Source organism: Malania oleifera, chromosome 5 (assembly GCF_029873635.1).
Source record: "Malania oleifera isolate guangnan ecotype guangnan chromosome 5, ASM2987363v1, whole genome shotgun sequence".
NCBI classification, from domain to species: Eukaryota; Viridiplantae; Streptophyta; class Magnoliopsida; order Santalales; family Ximeniaceae; genus Malania; species Malania oleifera.
The window spans coordinates 1,917,119-1,932,945 of NC_080421.1; the positions used below are offsets into that span (position 1 = coordinate 1,917,119).

At 36.5% G+C, this 15,827-nt stretch overlaps 1 protein-coding gene across 1 annotated transcript; it reads right to left on the bottom strand.

Annotated features, from left to right (window-relative positions):
- Positions 1–13,036: 13,036 nt before the first annotated feature.
- Positions 13,037–15,329, bottom strand: LOC131156577 (NAC domain-containing protein 6). Its single transcript, XM_058110380.1, has 3 exons — positions 15,073–15,329; positions 14,712–14,983; positions 13,037–13,972 (listed from the first exon to the last, which is right to left on the bottom strand). The coding sequence occupies exons 1-3, from the start codon at positions 15,227–15,229 to the stop codon at positions 13,466–13,468; spliced, it is 936 nt and encodes a 311-aa protein (XP_057966363.1). The 5' UTR covers positions 15,230–15,329; the 3' UTR covers positions 13,037–13,465.
- Positions 15,330–15,827: the final 498 nt, after the last annotated feature.

The window sequence follows — 15,827 nt, forward strand, 5'->3', positions numbered from 1 at the left end:
TAATGGTGGTGAATATGTCAATAAGCACCTTAAAGCGTACTTTACTCAACATGGTTTAATTCATGAAACTTCATGCTCACAAACACCTCAACAAAATGGTGTTGCCGAGAGGAAGAATAGACATGTTCTTGAGACTACTCGTGCTTTGCTTCTCGGTGCTCATATGCCCAAACATTTTTGGACCAATGCCGTCTCAACTGCTGTCCATCTTCTTAACCGAATGCCTTCCAAGGTTTTATCCTTTAAGACACCACTCCAATGTCTTTCTACTTATGTGTCACTACCTACTACACTAATGCTTCCTCCTTGCGTCTTCGGGTGTGTTGTCTATGTGTATCTCCACAAGAACCAACGCACTAAACTTGATTCGTGTGCATGTCGATGTTTGTTTTTGGGCTATAGCGTCCATCAGAAAGGGTATCGGTGCTATGATCCTACCACCCGAAGACTCTATGTGACTATGGATGTCCAATTCTTGGAGACTGATATGTTCTTTTCATCTTCGGCACCTGCTTCTCCTCTTTAGGGGGAGATACATAATGAAGAGTTGAATTGGTTCCAACATGAGACGTCGAATGAGTTTGATTGGTTGGCGCCAAATGAGGGGCCACGTGAACATGAGGGGCAGGCTGGGCCGAATGATAACTTAGGCATTATGAACTGTGAAGCTGAGATATATCCTACTGCAGAGCAAGCAACATCTGAGACTGAACCTATATCCCCCCCCTTTGAAGTGTCAGCCGAATCATCTCCTGAGAATACTCCTGAGGTGCGTAATGTTATTACACCCTTACATACTGATGATATAGATGCTTCTGTGGGTTATGTCTTACCTTACAGGTACAATCGTGGCAAGCCACCTAATAGATACTCTCCAGATATTGAGGAACGAAGGTCGAGGTATCCTATTGCTAACTATGTATCCACCAAGGAACTCTCTGAACCGATTAAGAAATTTGCACAAGAACTCTCCATATGTCAAATTCCTACTAGTGTTCATGAGGCATTGGCAGATCTAAGATGGACCCAGAGCTATTGAGGAAGAAATGGAGGCACTACTAAAAAATGATACATGGACTCTTGTTCCATTACCTAAAGGAAAACAAACTGTGGGGTGCAAATGGGTGTTCTCCATTAAACACAAAGCAGATGGATCTATTGAATGGTACAAAGCACGACTGGTAGCGAAGGGATATACGCAGACATATGGTGTCGATTATCATGAGACTTTCTCACCTGTAGCCAAGCTAAACACAGTTAGGGTATTATTGTCTCTTGCTGCAAATCTTGATTGGCCTTTGCATCAATTTGATGTAAAGAATGCTTTTCTCAACGGTGATCTCCAAGAAAAGGTTTATATGGATGTTCCTCCTGGTTATACAACATCTTCAAAGAATAGAGTGGTGTGCAAATTGCAGCGAGTGTTGTACGGACTGAAGCAATCACCACGAGCGTGGTTTGGAAGGTTTAGCTTGGCAATGAAGAAATATGGCTTTTAACAAAGTAACCATACTTTGTTCTTAAAGCATCAGTTAGGCAAGGTAACTGCTTTGATAGTTTATGTAGATGACATTATTATTACAGGAGATGATGAAGATGAAATCTCTCTGCTTCAAAAGCAATTAGCAACTTAATTTGAGATGAAAAATCTGGAAGGACTCAAGTATTTCTTGGGAATTGAAGTTGCCAAGTCTAAGAAAGGCATATTTCTCTCCCAACGGAAATACATATTAGATTTGCTAACCGAAGTAGGGATGTTGGAGTGTAGGCCTGCAGACACCCCCATAGTTCAGAATCACAAGCTTGGAGAATACCCAGGCCAAGTACCAACAGATAAGGGAAGATACCAAAGGTTAGTTGGTAAACTCATTTATCTCTCCCATACTCGCCCAGATATTGCCTATGCTGTAAGTGTCATAAGTCAATTTATGCATAATCCAAGTAAGAGTCATATGGAAGCAGTGATTCGAATACTTCGATACTTGAAGTCATCCCCAGGCAAGAGACTTATGTTCTCAAAACATAACAGTCAGCCGATGGTTTATGGGTATACGGATGCAGATTGGGCAGGTAATATCACTGACAGAAAGTCTACATCAGGATATTTTACATTTGCTGGAGGAAATTTTGTAACTTGGAGAAGCAAGAAACAAAAAGTGGTAGCCTTGTCAAGTGCTGAAGCTGAGTTTAGGGGAATGGCTAAAGATCTTTGTGAACTCCTTTGGCTAAGAAAGCTACTCACTGAAATCGGGTTTGCCCTCACTTCCGAGATGGATCTCTTGTATGACAATAAAGCTGCAATTGCCATTTCTCACAATCCTATTCAACATGATCATACTAAACATGTGGAGATAGATCGACACTTCATCAAAGAGAATCTTGAAGCAAAAACAATTAGGTTTTCGTTTGTGAAATCCTAAGATCAATTGGCAGACATACTTACAAAAGCTGTATCTAGCAAGGACTTCTACAACTCACTTGACAAGTTGGGCATGCAAGACCTCTATGCATCAACTTGAGGGGGAGTGTTGGCGTGAGCTGTCATTGTAAACAACCAAGAGAGATTTGAGGCATTTGAAATTTGTAACATCCTATAAATCAGGGTGAGAGATTTGAGGCATTTGAAATTTGTAACATCCCATAAATCAGGGTGGTTAGCTTGAGTTTAGGAGATGAAAAATTATATAGTAAAGTTAAGTTTTTTATATATAAGAAAGGAAAGACGACTGAAAAAAAAATAAAAATAAAAAAAATAAAGAGGATGAAGAAGGAGTAGAATACAAAAGACAGCTTTTTTACATGTCTGACAATTTTAAAATATTAGTGGAGATTCTTATCTTTTTATAAAACCTCAAGGCAGATTAATGTGTTTTATTCTAATAATAATAATTTTTAAATTAATGAAAGACACATCACCTCATGAACTTTTTTGGGTTAAAAAAATTTATTTGGAGGTAAAAAAAAAAAAGAAAAAGAAAGAATTTTAATTTTTTACAAATATTATTTAAAATAAAATTTTAATTTAATGTAATTAATTTTTTTAAATATTAAGAATATATAAAATTAAATTTTCATTTATTGATTTGATAAAGTTAATGTTTTTAAAGTATGCATTATTCATGTGACTTGATAAAATTGCGATTGGTCACGGACTATGGGCCTTGACTTGGTCTTCCAGCCCAACTGCCCTTCAACGAATTGACATCTCAGCGGCAACAACGTGTCAATGTTTACTTGGGAAAATTAGAAATGGTACTAAACAATTGACTATTAAATTCAAAAACAAATGTGAATAGAGATAACTTATTTATCAAATATAAAGTTTTCGACAAAAGATGTAAACCTTTCTTGAGATTTGATAAAAAATAATAATAATAATAATAATAATAATAATGACCTTCCTTGAAGTTTTAAAAAATTTAGACACCCACGAAGAGATTTCAAAAATCCCGAGAACTTTCATTTTATATTTTACAAAAAGATAATTTTTTTTTTTTAAAATGGTCTATATCTTTTTGACAAATTTTATAAGAGGTATGTGACATTTTTAAAAGTTTAGGAAAGGTTTGTGGCATTTTTAAAATTTCAAAATTTTTTTTTATTTTTTTGCCAAATCTTTAAGGATGTTAGTATCTTTTATCGAAAAGTTTAAGATCGAAAAGAATACAATTATATAAATACTTTTTATTGATATACGCATGAAAAAGGTATCCCATAATACAATTTTTAGAATAAAAGACACTCTAGAAGTTCGAAAAAAAAGTTAAGAATTGCTCCTAAATTTTTAAAATTTTAATAATATACTAGCGTTAAAGTTTGCCAATAATTACTAAAAACACATAGCCCCCCTTATGTTCGCCAAAAAAACAAATCTTGTGAGGGGCCTTTGTGTCCCAAATCACATGTTAGAGGAGGTTTATGAAATTTTAAAACCTAAGAAGAGGTCATTAAAATTTTAAAATTTTGAGAAAAGTTCTTGTTTTTTATCAAATTTCAAGTGAGGTTAGTATATTTTATCTTAATTTTAATATAAAAATAATATATATATATATATATGTATGATTGTTTACGGCGCAATGTAATAATTTGTAATTTCATTGCAGATAGTTCATTTAAAGTGCATAAGATACTATTGTATGTATATATACAAACATGTATAATAAGTCTTCGTGAGCGTCCAGCATAATTGTTTCGTGTAAGGATCAAGTTCGATTTTATCCTTCTTCACTTAAATACCAAGTATATCAGATAGGAAACGGTAACCCTCAAAATTCAAACCTGACTATTCAACCAAGAGTGTTTTGAGTTTATCACCAACTGCACAATAGAACCCTAAAAGTGGCATGCATTAATGAGGCGTGCAAGAAAGAAGATCAAAGAACTGTTTGTGATGCTTTCTGATAAAGAATCATATAAAGAGCTCAGTCCAAAATCCTGAGGGAGTTAAATGGGAGTAGTACTAATTCAACATTACTTCTCACATGTGCTCAGCCAGTGCTCTCACCCCAACTGTCTCTCATATATTAACTTCTACAGTAAAAGTAATAAAAGTAATAAAATTCAATTTACTAGAACGCCACTGACACATTGAATTTGTGCTGTGATATGAAAGAACGAATACGCAGCAAATTCATTAATGAAAATATTTACCCTCCAAATTCATTAAAGAAAATATTTCACCCTCTTTGAGTCCATGTATGGGTTGATACGGATGGATGAGCACTAAATTGACCCAAAAGCCTGAAGTTATTGAGTTTTGGCCTCAACCATGTATATAAGCACCTATCATCCCCCTCACTTGTGAGTTCCAACTGCTCCCCCTTAAACAGAAAACATCTCCCTCATGGGAGTAAATCTAATTCTCTAATAGTTGTTCAAGTGAGTCTTACCACTGTACCTTATGTGTCTCGGATTGCATTCTACGTGCTTCCGAACTAATCCTACTTTCCATGTCTTGACCTTATTCAGATTTATCTTTCAAGCCTAGATGATCCTTATTGGTCTTGGTCATACACTTGAATCTCCAGAGTTCATGTGTGGACTTGATACACATGGATAAATACCAACTTAACCTAAAAGTTTAAAGTTATTAGATCTTGCGTCTAACCATTTATATAAGCACTCATCATCTACTCAATTTTTTTCAATGTGAGACAAACTCACAAGTGAAATTCTCAACACTTTGCTCCATGCCAATAGACTTGGGAGGAACACTCATCTAAGATTGGAAATGACAAGATACTACATATATATATAACAATAGAGTTGGAGACTCTACTTAAATATCAAGGTATTATTTCAAGTAGAAAGTCATAGTCCAAGACTCGAACCCTAACCATTTAATTAGGAGAGTCTTAAGTTTACCACCTGAGCCACCCTTAAGGCACAAACAAACCTATAATTCTCACTTATATAAGTCCAAATGTTAATATGACATCTTATAATTAGTAAGTTCTGAATTCTGAATTTTACCTAAATAAATTGTTCATTCTAAGTCTTTCTCATAAATTATTTACTCGTCAAGGATTACACAATCAATACAATAGTATCCGTTATGGATTCCATGTTAATACCTAATGTATGTTTGTTGCAATGAGAAGCAACAAATTGTTAAAATGGTTCTCTTTGATTTTAAGTATTATAATTATTATGATATTTTTATAACATAAATTGGTGAGTTTCTAGTATGACACTCTTAAATTTGTGATAGTGTAGTGTTATATTTGTGTGTGACTCTTATACTTAGTGGGATCACAAAAGAAGGAAAGAAAACATGTGAGAGAAGTCTTCTTGTGCTGGCAGCAGAAGACTTGTCGACGAGTGCCCTGTGCTCGTCGACAAGTAGATACCGAGAGTCATAAAATCTCAGAGTTAAAGACTCGTTGACGAGATGATAGATTTGTCGACAAGTGGTCTTCTTTGACTCATTGACGAAGCCCTTGTACTTGTTGACGAGTGTGCTTGGGCTGCGAGAAGTTATTTGAATTTTAAATTTGAACAATGTGACAGTTGGGGATTTGGAGGGAAACCTTCGAGGGCTTGTTATATATGTTCTTCTGGGTATATTTTTACAGGGTAAGAGAGTAAGAGAAGGGTGAGAGAAGGAGAGGAGATCATTGAGTGTGTCTTTGATTTTCATAGTGAAATTTCTTACCAATTGCTCCTTATGACGTAGGCTTTGCTGAACCACGTAATTTTTGGTGTCGTTGCCTTTATTATTACTCTCTTTATATTGCTATGGTTGTAGATATATTCTATATTCACCATCTACATTGTTGCAAGTATGTATGTGTGATTCTTTATAAAATGTTTATTCTGTTGTGCATTGTTGGAAAAGACCTTATTTTCACAACAATTGGTATCAAAGCGTGTTATATGGCCTCTGAATCAAAGGATCTCTTGATGTAACAAGGTTTGGTGAAGGGTTTATACAGAATTTCAACCGAATAGAATGGATGCAACGACTTGGAATGAACTAGGAGCAATCATTCGTTTTTGTTTGGCTAAGGACGTGTTGTATCACGTCATGGATGACTCATTCTCTAGCATTAGTTTGGTGAAAAATGGGAATGCCGATATATTTCTAAGGGTTCATCAAAATCTACAAGTGTAGTAGAGGAAGACTCAGAATGTAGTGATAGAGATATGCTACGTGTTTCATCGGGTTCAGAGTGTCTCACAGGTAATTCTTGGATCTTAGATACCAAATGTTTTTATCTTAGAAAATGGTTTGACATCTACAGGTTAGTTTATATTGGTTGTATTTTGATGGAAAATGATATTTCATGCAAATTATTTGTTATTGGAAATGTAAAAATCAAAATGTATGGTAATGTTGTAAGAACCATATGTGATGTAAAGCTTGAATCGAGTCTAAAGACGAATGGTATTTCATTGGGAACTTTAGACCGTAATGGATATTGTTACGAGTCTAAATGTGGAGAAATGAAAGTGTGTGAAGGTAACTTGATAGTGATGAAAGGAGATAATGTAGTAGAAAATATCTATGCATTGCAGGGTGTTCGGTTGTAGGTGGAGTTGCAACTATTGAATATGAGTCAGGTATCCTGTGGCATATGCAGTTAAAGCATATGGGTGACTACATGCATTTAGATGTTATAGAATCAATGATGATAGTATCAGGGGATAGACATATGTATTTCATATGTTTATCACGAAAGGTCTTGGTGTACTTTATGCAATGGCTGAGGTGGAGAACCAGATCGGGAGAGAGATTCTTAAGTCAGTCATTGGGATTGAGTACGTTGGTTTTGTTCAAAGAATTTTGTGAGTAGAGCAAATCATATGTAGGGCTTGCAGGGTACTTCTTGGTGAAGTCAGTGAGTATGGCATGTTTCTCGTGTGATCGATCCCCAAAAGTATCATTAAATGGGACAGTTGCAAGTGAATTGTGGGCAAGTTTCACGGTAGATTACTAGGTTGTGAGTGGATGTCCACTGGTGCACTATTCTAGTGATGGAGGATTTAGGCTTTGTGTTATGTTCGGACAGTACATCTTTCTGAGTTATAAGAAAGGTGGGTGCAAGCTATGTAATCTTGTGGCAAACAAAGGGGTGATCGAGGACATGACTTTTAGTGATAAAGTCATGGGGCAACGTACTCAAGTAAAAGAAGAGAAACAAATGCCAGAAAACTGTAGTAGCAGCAATCATGTTATTCGATTGGAGTTAGGGACTTAGGAAAAAAATGCGGGGAGTTCTATCTCGGGTCAATAGTATCACGGTATGAATAGACATGTGATGTAGGAGGAGCAACAGACTTAGGGCAACAATGACATTGGTCGTATTGTAGGGAGTTTCAGCTCTGAAAATCAGCAGGATCACGATGGGCCCATGTGCACTATTAGACCACCATTCAAGTATAAATTGGTGAGACTTCTAGTTGGAAAAAAGGTGATAGTGATTTATGAAGTGATGTATCTGTTGTATGTGAATGACATGTCATTGGCTAGAAATGCTTTAACTGAGGCTAATTAGTTAGGAACTCTATTGAAAGTTTTTGACATGTATGTGTTAGGTACAGTCAAGATGGGTCTTGGTTTGCTGATTCGAATAGACAGAGCTACAAGGAGATTGGTATTATCTCAGGGTGGCTTTGTGGATGGAACCATAGGGAGACTTCGTTTGTCGTCTCAAGGGGGTTTTGTGGAGAATCAAAATGGAATGTCTACCGCTCAGTACTCAAGGACGAGCTGTGATGTCTGGGATATGTCAAAGGTCCTCCATGATTATGTAATGGAGCGTTTCAGCAGGAAATAGAGTGGATCGTTAGTTGTTAGTTTTGTTGAGAACTATGCAGGGGGCTTTGGTGATATAAGACTTGCAACAGCTTTTGTAACAACCTCACAATTACTACCATTTTATATATATATATATATATATATATATATATATATATATATATATATATATCTTGTAACAAAATAACATGACTCTTATACCCATAATAATATCCACTATTACGTCTCGGACCTCAAGTGGTACCGAGGATACCTGTTCACAAAACATGCTACCTATGTAGCGGAAAGCATAAAAATACATTAACCTTATTTACAATACCAAAGTTTCAGTAATTCCCAAAATATAAATATACATCTCCCAAAACCAAAAACAATGCCCTAGGGGCATACCAAAAAATACAACTCCCAACTCAAAAACTTACCCTGCAGCTAAGGCAATACAAAAGTTCCCTCTATCTCGGAGCACACTCCGCATGCCTATCTAGATCACTTGAAATATTTGAAATTCTAGGGTGAGACACCTCTCAGTAAGACGGAATAAGTTACATCGAGTGTGTGGCAAATGAGTTTTACTCGAATAACGTAATTATTAATTCAACTGTAACTATGATAACATTTATGTGTAAAACATATCATAACTCACACTTATGCCTTTTAAAATAATCTTTCTATTGAACATACTTTTAACTGTAATAGATAGATCCTGTTTTCTGTAAAAACTATATACATTTATCTATTTAATTGTGAAAGCTTCCCTAGATGGATAACTGTATGCATAAATTAACCCTGCATGCTTGGGTTGTGCGGCCCGTAGGCAGAACTTAACTCTAGCTGGCCTACTAGGCCAAGTCAAATTATAAACCTCTAAGTACAATTGGCCCCCTCAACCTGAACTTGCTAGGGGGCTCCACGCCTCTCCTTTTGGCACAATCGACTATTCCACATTCTATCTGAGATGTGTAGTTGCACTATCTATACTGTGTTAGCAACGGTACCATACTCTGTAATCTGTGCTGGTCAATCAGGGATCTGATACTATATAATACTATGTCTATATATTACAGTTTTACCATGATTTTGTAATAAACTGTAATACCATGATTCTGTATAAAGTATAATACCATGATTATGTATAAACTGTATATCATAGCTCTATAATAACTGTATATCATGGTTCTATAAAAGCTGTATATAAACATGGTTCTGTAAAAGCTGTAAAAATTCTTGTATTAAATCTCTGAACTATATCTACTATTTCTCATGCCACACAATTTAAATGAAACTCTTATACTATAATCTGTATAGGAAAAATTGTATTTTCCTGCTATATAAAAATTTTATATATATATATCATTTGTAAAACTTTCCTATAACCCAAATTTCTGAATTTTCACAAACATATAATAGATGTAAAATTCAAATCCCATAAACACATGTTATACTTTAATTGATAAAATTCCCTAAAATTAACTGGTGTAACTTATTCCCTTACCTGATTATCGAGAAGTCCGCTAAAAATATTATACTCACGCTCACGTCGTTCAAAACTCAAAAACCCTGAAATCATACATTCCCCAGAATAATATCACATTCACATTTTTTTCGAGACCCACATACTCTATTTAATCAATGAAACATCAAATAATTAACTATTTATTACTCTTACCTTATTCCCTAAGGAAACGCCCGCAGGAACCCTAAACTCATGTCTGCGACGTTCACACCAAAACCCTGTATTTCACAAATCCCAATTTATCAGCTCACCCCAAAATTATGATCATATTCACATACCTAGACCTTACACCCATTAAACTAATTAAAAAACCAATTAACCTCATAAACAACTTCCTCACCTCAATTTGGGATGGTGCCTGGGATCGTTAGAACATAATTCTTGTAATACCTCGTGAAAGAAAGGTTTGAAAAAGATTTGATGTTACTACCCATATCAACAAGGTGCACCTTTCATTTCGGGAGTCTTCCCATAAGAACTCCACGGTTAAGCGTGCTTGACTTGGAGTAATCTTGAGATGGGTGACCTTTTGGGAAGTTTTCTCAGGAAGTGTGTGAGTGAGGAAAAAACACACTGAAAAAGATACGTGTTAGTCTGTGGGGCCAGTCATTAGTCCGATAAAGCCTACCCCCTGTTGTCTGGTCCAGGTGGAGAAGAAGAGACGCAGTGCTCCCTGACAGACCCAGGTTGGGGTGTTACAATTCTGCTCTAATCAAAATGATGAGGATCACTGTTAGGCCTTAATTACAGAGAGAGAGAGAGAGAGAGAGAGAGAGAGAGAGAGAGAGAGAAAGAGAGAGAGAGAGAGGGAGGTTCGCAGCACACAGAGAGAGAAAGAGTGAGGGTTTTAAAAATTTTACAAAGAAAAATGACCATGCAACCTTATATAGCATTCTGACCTTGGCAAAAACCATTGATGGTTCTCATAGGCTCCCAGAAAACTGTTGCCGGTTTTATTTTTAACCAACCCAATTTTCATTGTTACCCTTTTACCCGGCTGCGATAAAACTATATGACCATCGACGGTTTTCTTAACACTCCAAAAAACCGTTGCCGATTTTTTCCTCACCAAATCATTTTTCTATTTTTTTTCTTATTTATTTTTAATATTATATTTTTCGAGTCTCTACAACCTTTGTGTTTTTTCTATTGTGGGAAGGTCTTATTGGAAGTTTAGGGTGAAGTCTTCAAGTATTGCATCTACAATTGTATCGAGGTTGATGGTAGAAATTGAAGCTACCATTGGCAAGTTCAAGTGGCATTGCTTAGACTTGGTGCATGTATCCAAGTGTTAGAAGGGAGGTGGTCCCAACCGAGCATTTCAAGTTCAAGGTGGAGAAATCAATCATGTTTTCGGGTTCACCTAGGGGGCATATAATCGCCAAGATGGAGATTATTATATTTGTGTGTAGCTCTTATACTTAGTGGGATCACAAATGAAGGAAGGAAAATATGTGCGAGAAGTCTTCTTGTGTGTGCGATCACAAATGAAAGAAGGAAAACATGTGAGAGAAGTTTTCTTGTGCTAGCAGCAGAAGACTCGTTGTCGAGTGCCCTGTGCTCGTCGGCGAGCAGATACCGAGAGCCAGAAAATCTCAGAGTTAAAGACTCGTCGACGAGAGGATAGATTCGTCGAAAAATGGGCTTCTTTGACTCGTCAACGAGTGCGCCTGAGTTGTAAGAAGTTATTTGAATTTTGAACTTGAACGGTGTGATGGTTGGGGATTCAGAGGGAAACTTCCAAGGGCTTGTTATATATGATCTTATGGGCATATTTTGACAGGGTAAGAGAGTAAGAGAAGGGTGAGAGAAGGAAAGAAGATCATTGTGTCTGTATCTTTGATTTTCATAGTGAAATCTCTTGCTGATTGCTCTCGTGGATGTAAGCTTTGCCAAACCACATAATTCCTGGCCGGTGTCGTTGCCTTTATTATTTATCTCTTTATATTGCAATGGTTGTGGATATATTCTGTATTCACCATTTACATTGTTGGAAGTATGTATGTGTGATGCTTTGTACAATGTTTATTCCACTGTGTATTGTTGGAAGATGCCCTATTTTCACAACACGTAATATGGTATAATTGTAGTATTAAAAATGTTATGACCAAAAAAATATAAATTAAATACACAATTCTATACATCTTTTGCTTCCTTTTGTCAATAAAGCTAGCACTGGGTTAGGTTAAAAAGAAATAATGAGTTTGTGACTTTACAATTTTAGAATTGTGGTCCAAGTTTTTTTTTTTTTTTTTTAAATGTCACAAGTTTAATTATGACTTTACAATTTTAAAATTAGGGTCAACGCATGTCGCATTTGTCATTGTGATCTTTGTAAATATTTATAATGATCAATTCTATAAGATATTATTCATTGATTTGTAGTTATTAAAAATTTTCTAACCTCATATAATATGTAATTATTTTATGTGCTACAAAAAATTGTGTCACAACCATTACATGTGTACATAAAAGTGTAGCTTTTCAATTGGATGTTTTTTAAAAAATAGCATGGATCAAGGGGTTGGTTGGTTTTGAATGATTGCACATACCGAACCCTAACTTCTAAGTTTTAATGATGTAAATAAAAAATAATTTCCTGGATCCTATTGACTAAAATTAAGAATGACGTAAATTCCTTTTTTTTGGGAGGTTATGGGTTGGTCATTAAAGATCGATCAATCCAAAGCATTTTTACATTATTGAGAAAGAGAGATGATTTGACGTTTGATCGAAAGTCTAACAATTAAAGCCTCCTAATATGTTTTCCGCCAATTCACATAACTAGTCTATATTTGACGATAAAGGAATGCTAAATAAATAAACAGGCTTATTATGATATGTAATGAGACAAGTGGGCACAGATAGAATCGTTATTAAATACTTGAAGAAAAAAAAAGGTGAATCAAACTAGGAAGTACGGAATTTAAAGTCTAATGGTTCATTTTGTGGTTACACTTGCACATCTCTGAACATAATAAATATGCAATTGATGTAAACTACTGTTTTACATAGGTACAAGTATAAGCCACATACAAACATTAATGTTTTGGCCAATGTTTTAATACAAGCTCTTGTCAAGTAGTGATAGAACCCACTACCCACCCATGGTGTCTACCAGGAAGTTTCCATGCACTTCCTTAGTAGAATTTTGTTTGGCTATATAATAATGAAACTCTGTTTTCCTTTCCTTTCCTCCTTATCTTTTTTTTGGGTCACTTTCAAAACATTGGAGATATTAAAAATTAAACTTGCAGTAGCCATAGCACATCCAAGATATATATTTATTAATTCTGAAAATGTTCATTGACAAGGACAGTTGAAAGCTCTCATGAACATAAAACACAAATATGCATATTTGCTCATCACCATTAGTCATGTAAACCGTAAAACGGACGCGTGATACCTGTACGTGTAATAATAAAAAAAAAAAAACTCTGCCACACTGAAACAGTACACTTTTTCTTGAGATGAGAAGCAGGGGAGGGCACGAAAACAGAGTGAAGTAATTAAAGATCTGAACAAAATTAAAATTAAACTATCTACAGATGAAAGACTTCTAGCACAATGGGCCACCACTGGTCACTGTAGAAGAAGCCAGGCTGCCAGGGTTTGAATCCCCCCAAACAGGGGATATAATTTTGTTTTAGAAGTCCAGTTATTTAGGCTTGGCATTAGAATTATAATAATAGTTAGAAATTGAGTATGCTTGCAGAAGGTGTTAGGTTTTGGAACCAGGGGCTTCCCAACTGGGTCCAAAACGGGTCCTGGGTCCAGTCCATGGTGGATTTGGGTAGCTGGAGCTCCGGCAGTTTACCACATTCGAGTGGTAATTGAACAGAGGAGGAAGCAGAGGAAGGCAATTTGTACTCTTCTTCTGCTTCTTCTTTTTCGTTTTTTTCTTCTTCCCCTGTTTCAACCTTCTTCCTCTTCTTCACTTTAGTTGCCATTACCTGATCTTCCTCGTCCTTGAAATGGAGCTTATTGTTGTGTAGTGATGAGTGGATTAGTGGTACGAAGCGATCATCCTCGTGGGTGGAACAGGAGATGGCATCCATTGCAGACACTAATGGAGAATCTGAACCTTCGCCATTGTTAATTTCCTTCATCACTTGGTTTAGCTCCTCCGCGAAAGCTGCCCTTTGTTCCAACACCTTCAGGGAAGTTGCCTTCCTGTATATCTTGCACAGCACTATGCCCTACAAATTAATTCCAATAAAAATCAATAAAATATTTACTCAAATTAATTCCAATAAAAATCAATAAAATATTTACTCAAATCACCTAGAACTGAAAATTTATGAATATCCAAAAGAGGAAAAAAAAGTGAAAAAAATTATGAAGACCATTGATATGAACTTGATAGGTAAGCATGCATACATACATACATACATACATACATACATACATACATACAACTTGTACAAAATGGACCAAAAACGGCGAAAACTGAAAATTTATGAATACCCAAAGCGAGAAGTGAAAGTTTTATGAAGATTATTGGCATGAACTTGATCGATGAAAGCATGCACATACATACATATATGTATATATGCTTATGACTTAACACAAAATGATCCAAAATGCCTAAAACTGATAATTTATGAATACCCAAAAGAGAAAGGAAGTGAAAATTTTATGAAGATCATTGGTATGAACTTGGTAGATGAACACAAAACACTTACATAGAATTGTATGTATGTAATTATATATGCATGTATATATGTATGTAGCTTGTAGAAAATGACTTAAAATACCTTAAATTGAAAAATTATGAATACCCAAAAGAGAGAGAAGTGAGAATCTTATAAAGATCATTCATATGAACTTGGTTGATGAACAGTCATACAAGATGATTTAAAATGCCTAAAACGGAAAATTTATGAATACCCAAGAGAGAAAGAAGTGAAAATTTTATGAAGCAGTGTGTATGGATACCTGAGGTAAGGAGGAGGTATCGGGCAGGCGATACTCATTCATGACCCAGTCGGTCTTGGATCCTCTGGGAGCCCTGCCTTTGTAGAAAACAAGGGTCTTTCGGAGGCCAATGACCGGTTTAGGCTCCGACAAGCTCACTATCTGGCGATCCGAACCCGTTGCTTTCCAAAACCCGTTTTCAGTGGTCCGGTTAGGCCTGCCCCCGCTGCCATGCTTCCTGTCCCTCGGCACAAAGAAGTACCACTCCCTCTCCCCATCAATCTTCGCCAACTCTGATCCATACAGTACGCAGACACAAATATCAAATTTCACACTCTCAAAATTACAGAAAAATCAAATCAGAATGAACCATTCTACGTACTGGGCAAGCACCATGGATCGTGCTGGTAGATGTTGGTGAGCCCGATCACATTGCCGTGCAGCTTTTTGCCAAGCACTGCGTTCTTGAGGTAGAAATTGAGAAGCTCTTCTTCGGTCGGGTGAAACCGGAAACCCGGAAGACCCAGCTCCTGAGACATTGTCGGATATCTACTATGTAGCTAGCAAGTACTACTGGTTTAGTTTCTGTATCTTGGAATTTGCCGCTACCTCTGCGATTCTGCAATTCTGCATGTAGACATCATCTCCAAGCGAGGGATACTTATAAGGAGGTGGGGCTTAGAGTTTCGGGCAGGGGTCCTACAATGGGGGGGCAGGGGCAGAATAGTCCACGCATGGGGTGGGTGGGCCCTATGTGGAGGACTACGTACTGGGGAATTGAATTGAATTGCCCTTAGTGGGACCCACGCGGTTATCACACTGACCCACTCATAAAGACCACAAGAGGGCTAGCTAGAGGACCTAGGGATACCCTAAATTACACCTGTGACATGTTGAATTGGGAATGGACGTTAAGGAGTAGGCACTTTTGGTTTTGGTCCTCTGTCTTGACTCCTCTAGTCCTCTGTTCCTAGCTTCCTGCTTTTTGGACCACTCCCTTAGAAATTCCACACGAAGTGGTATTGATTTTTCTCGGCAAAATTTTCAAGTTTCCTCGGCAAAAAATTTTCAAGTTTTCTCGGCAAAAAATTTTCTAACCCAGATTCTGAATTTTGTGCATAGTGCAGAGGGTAGAGT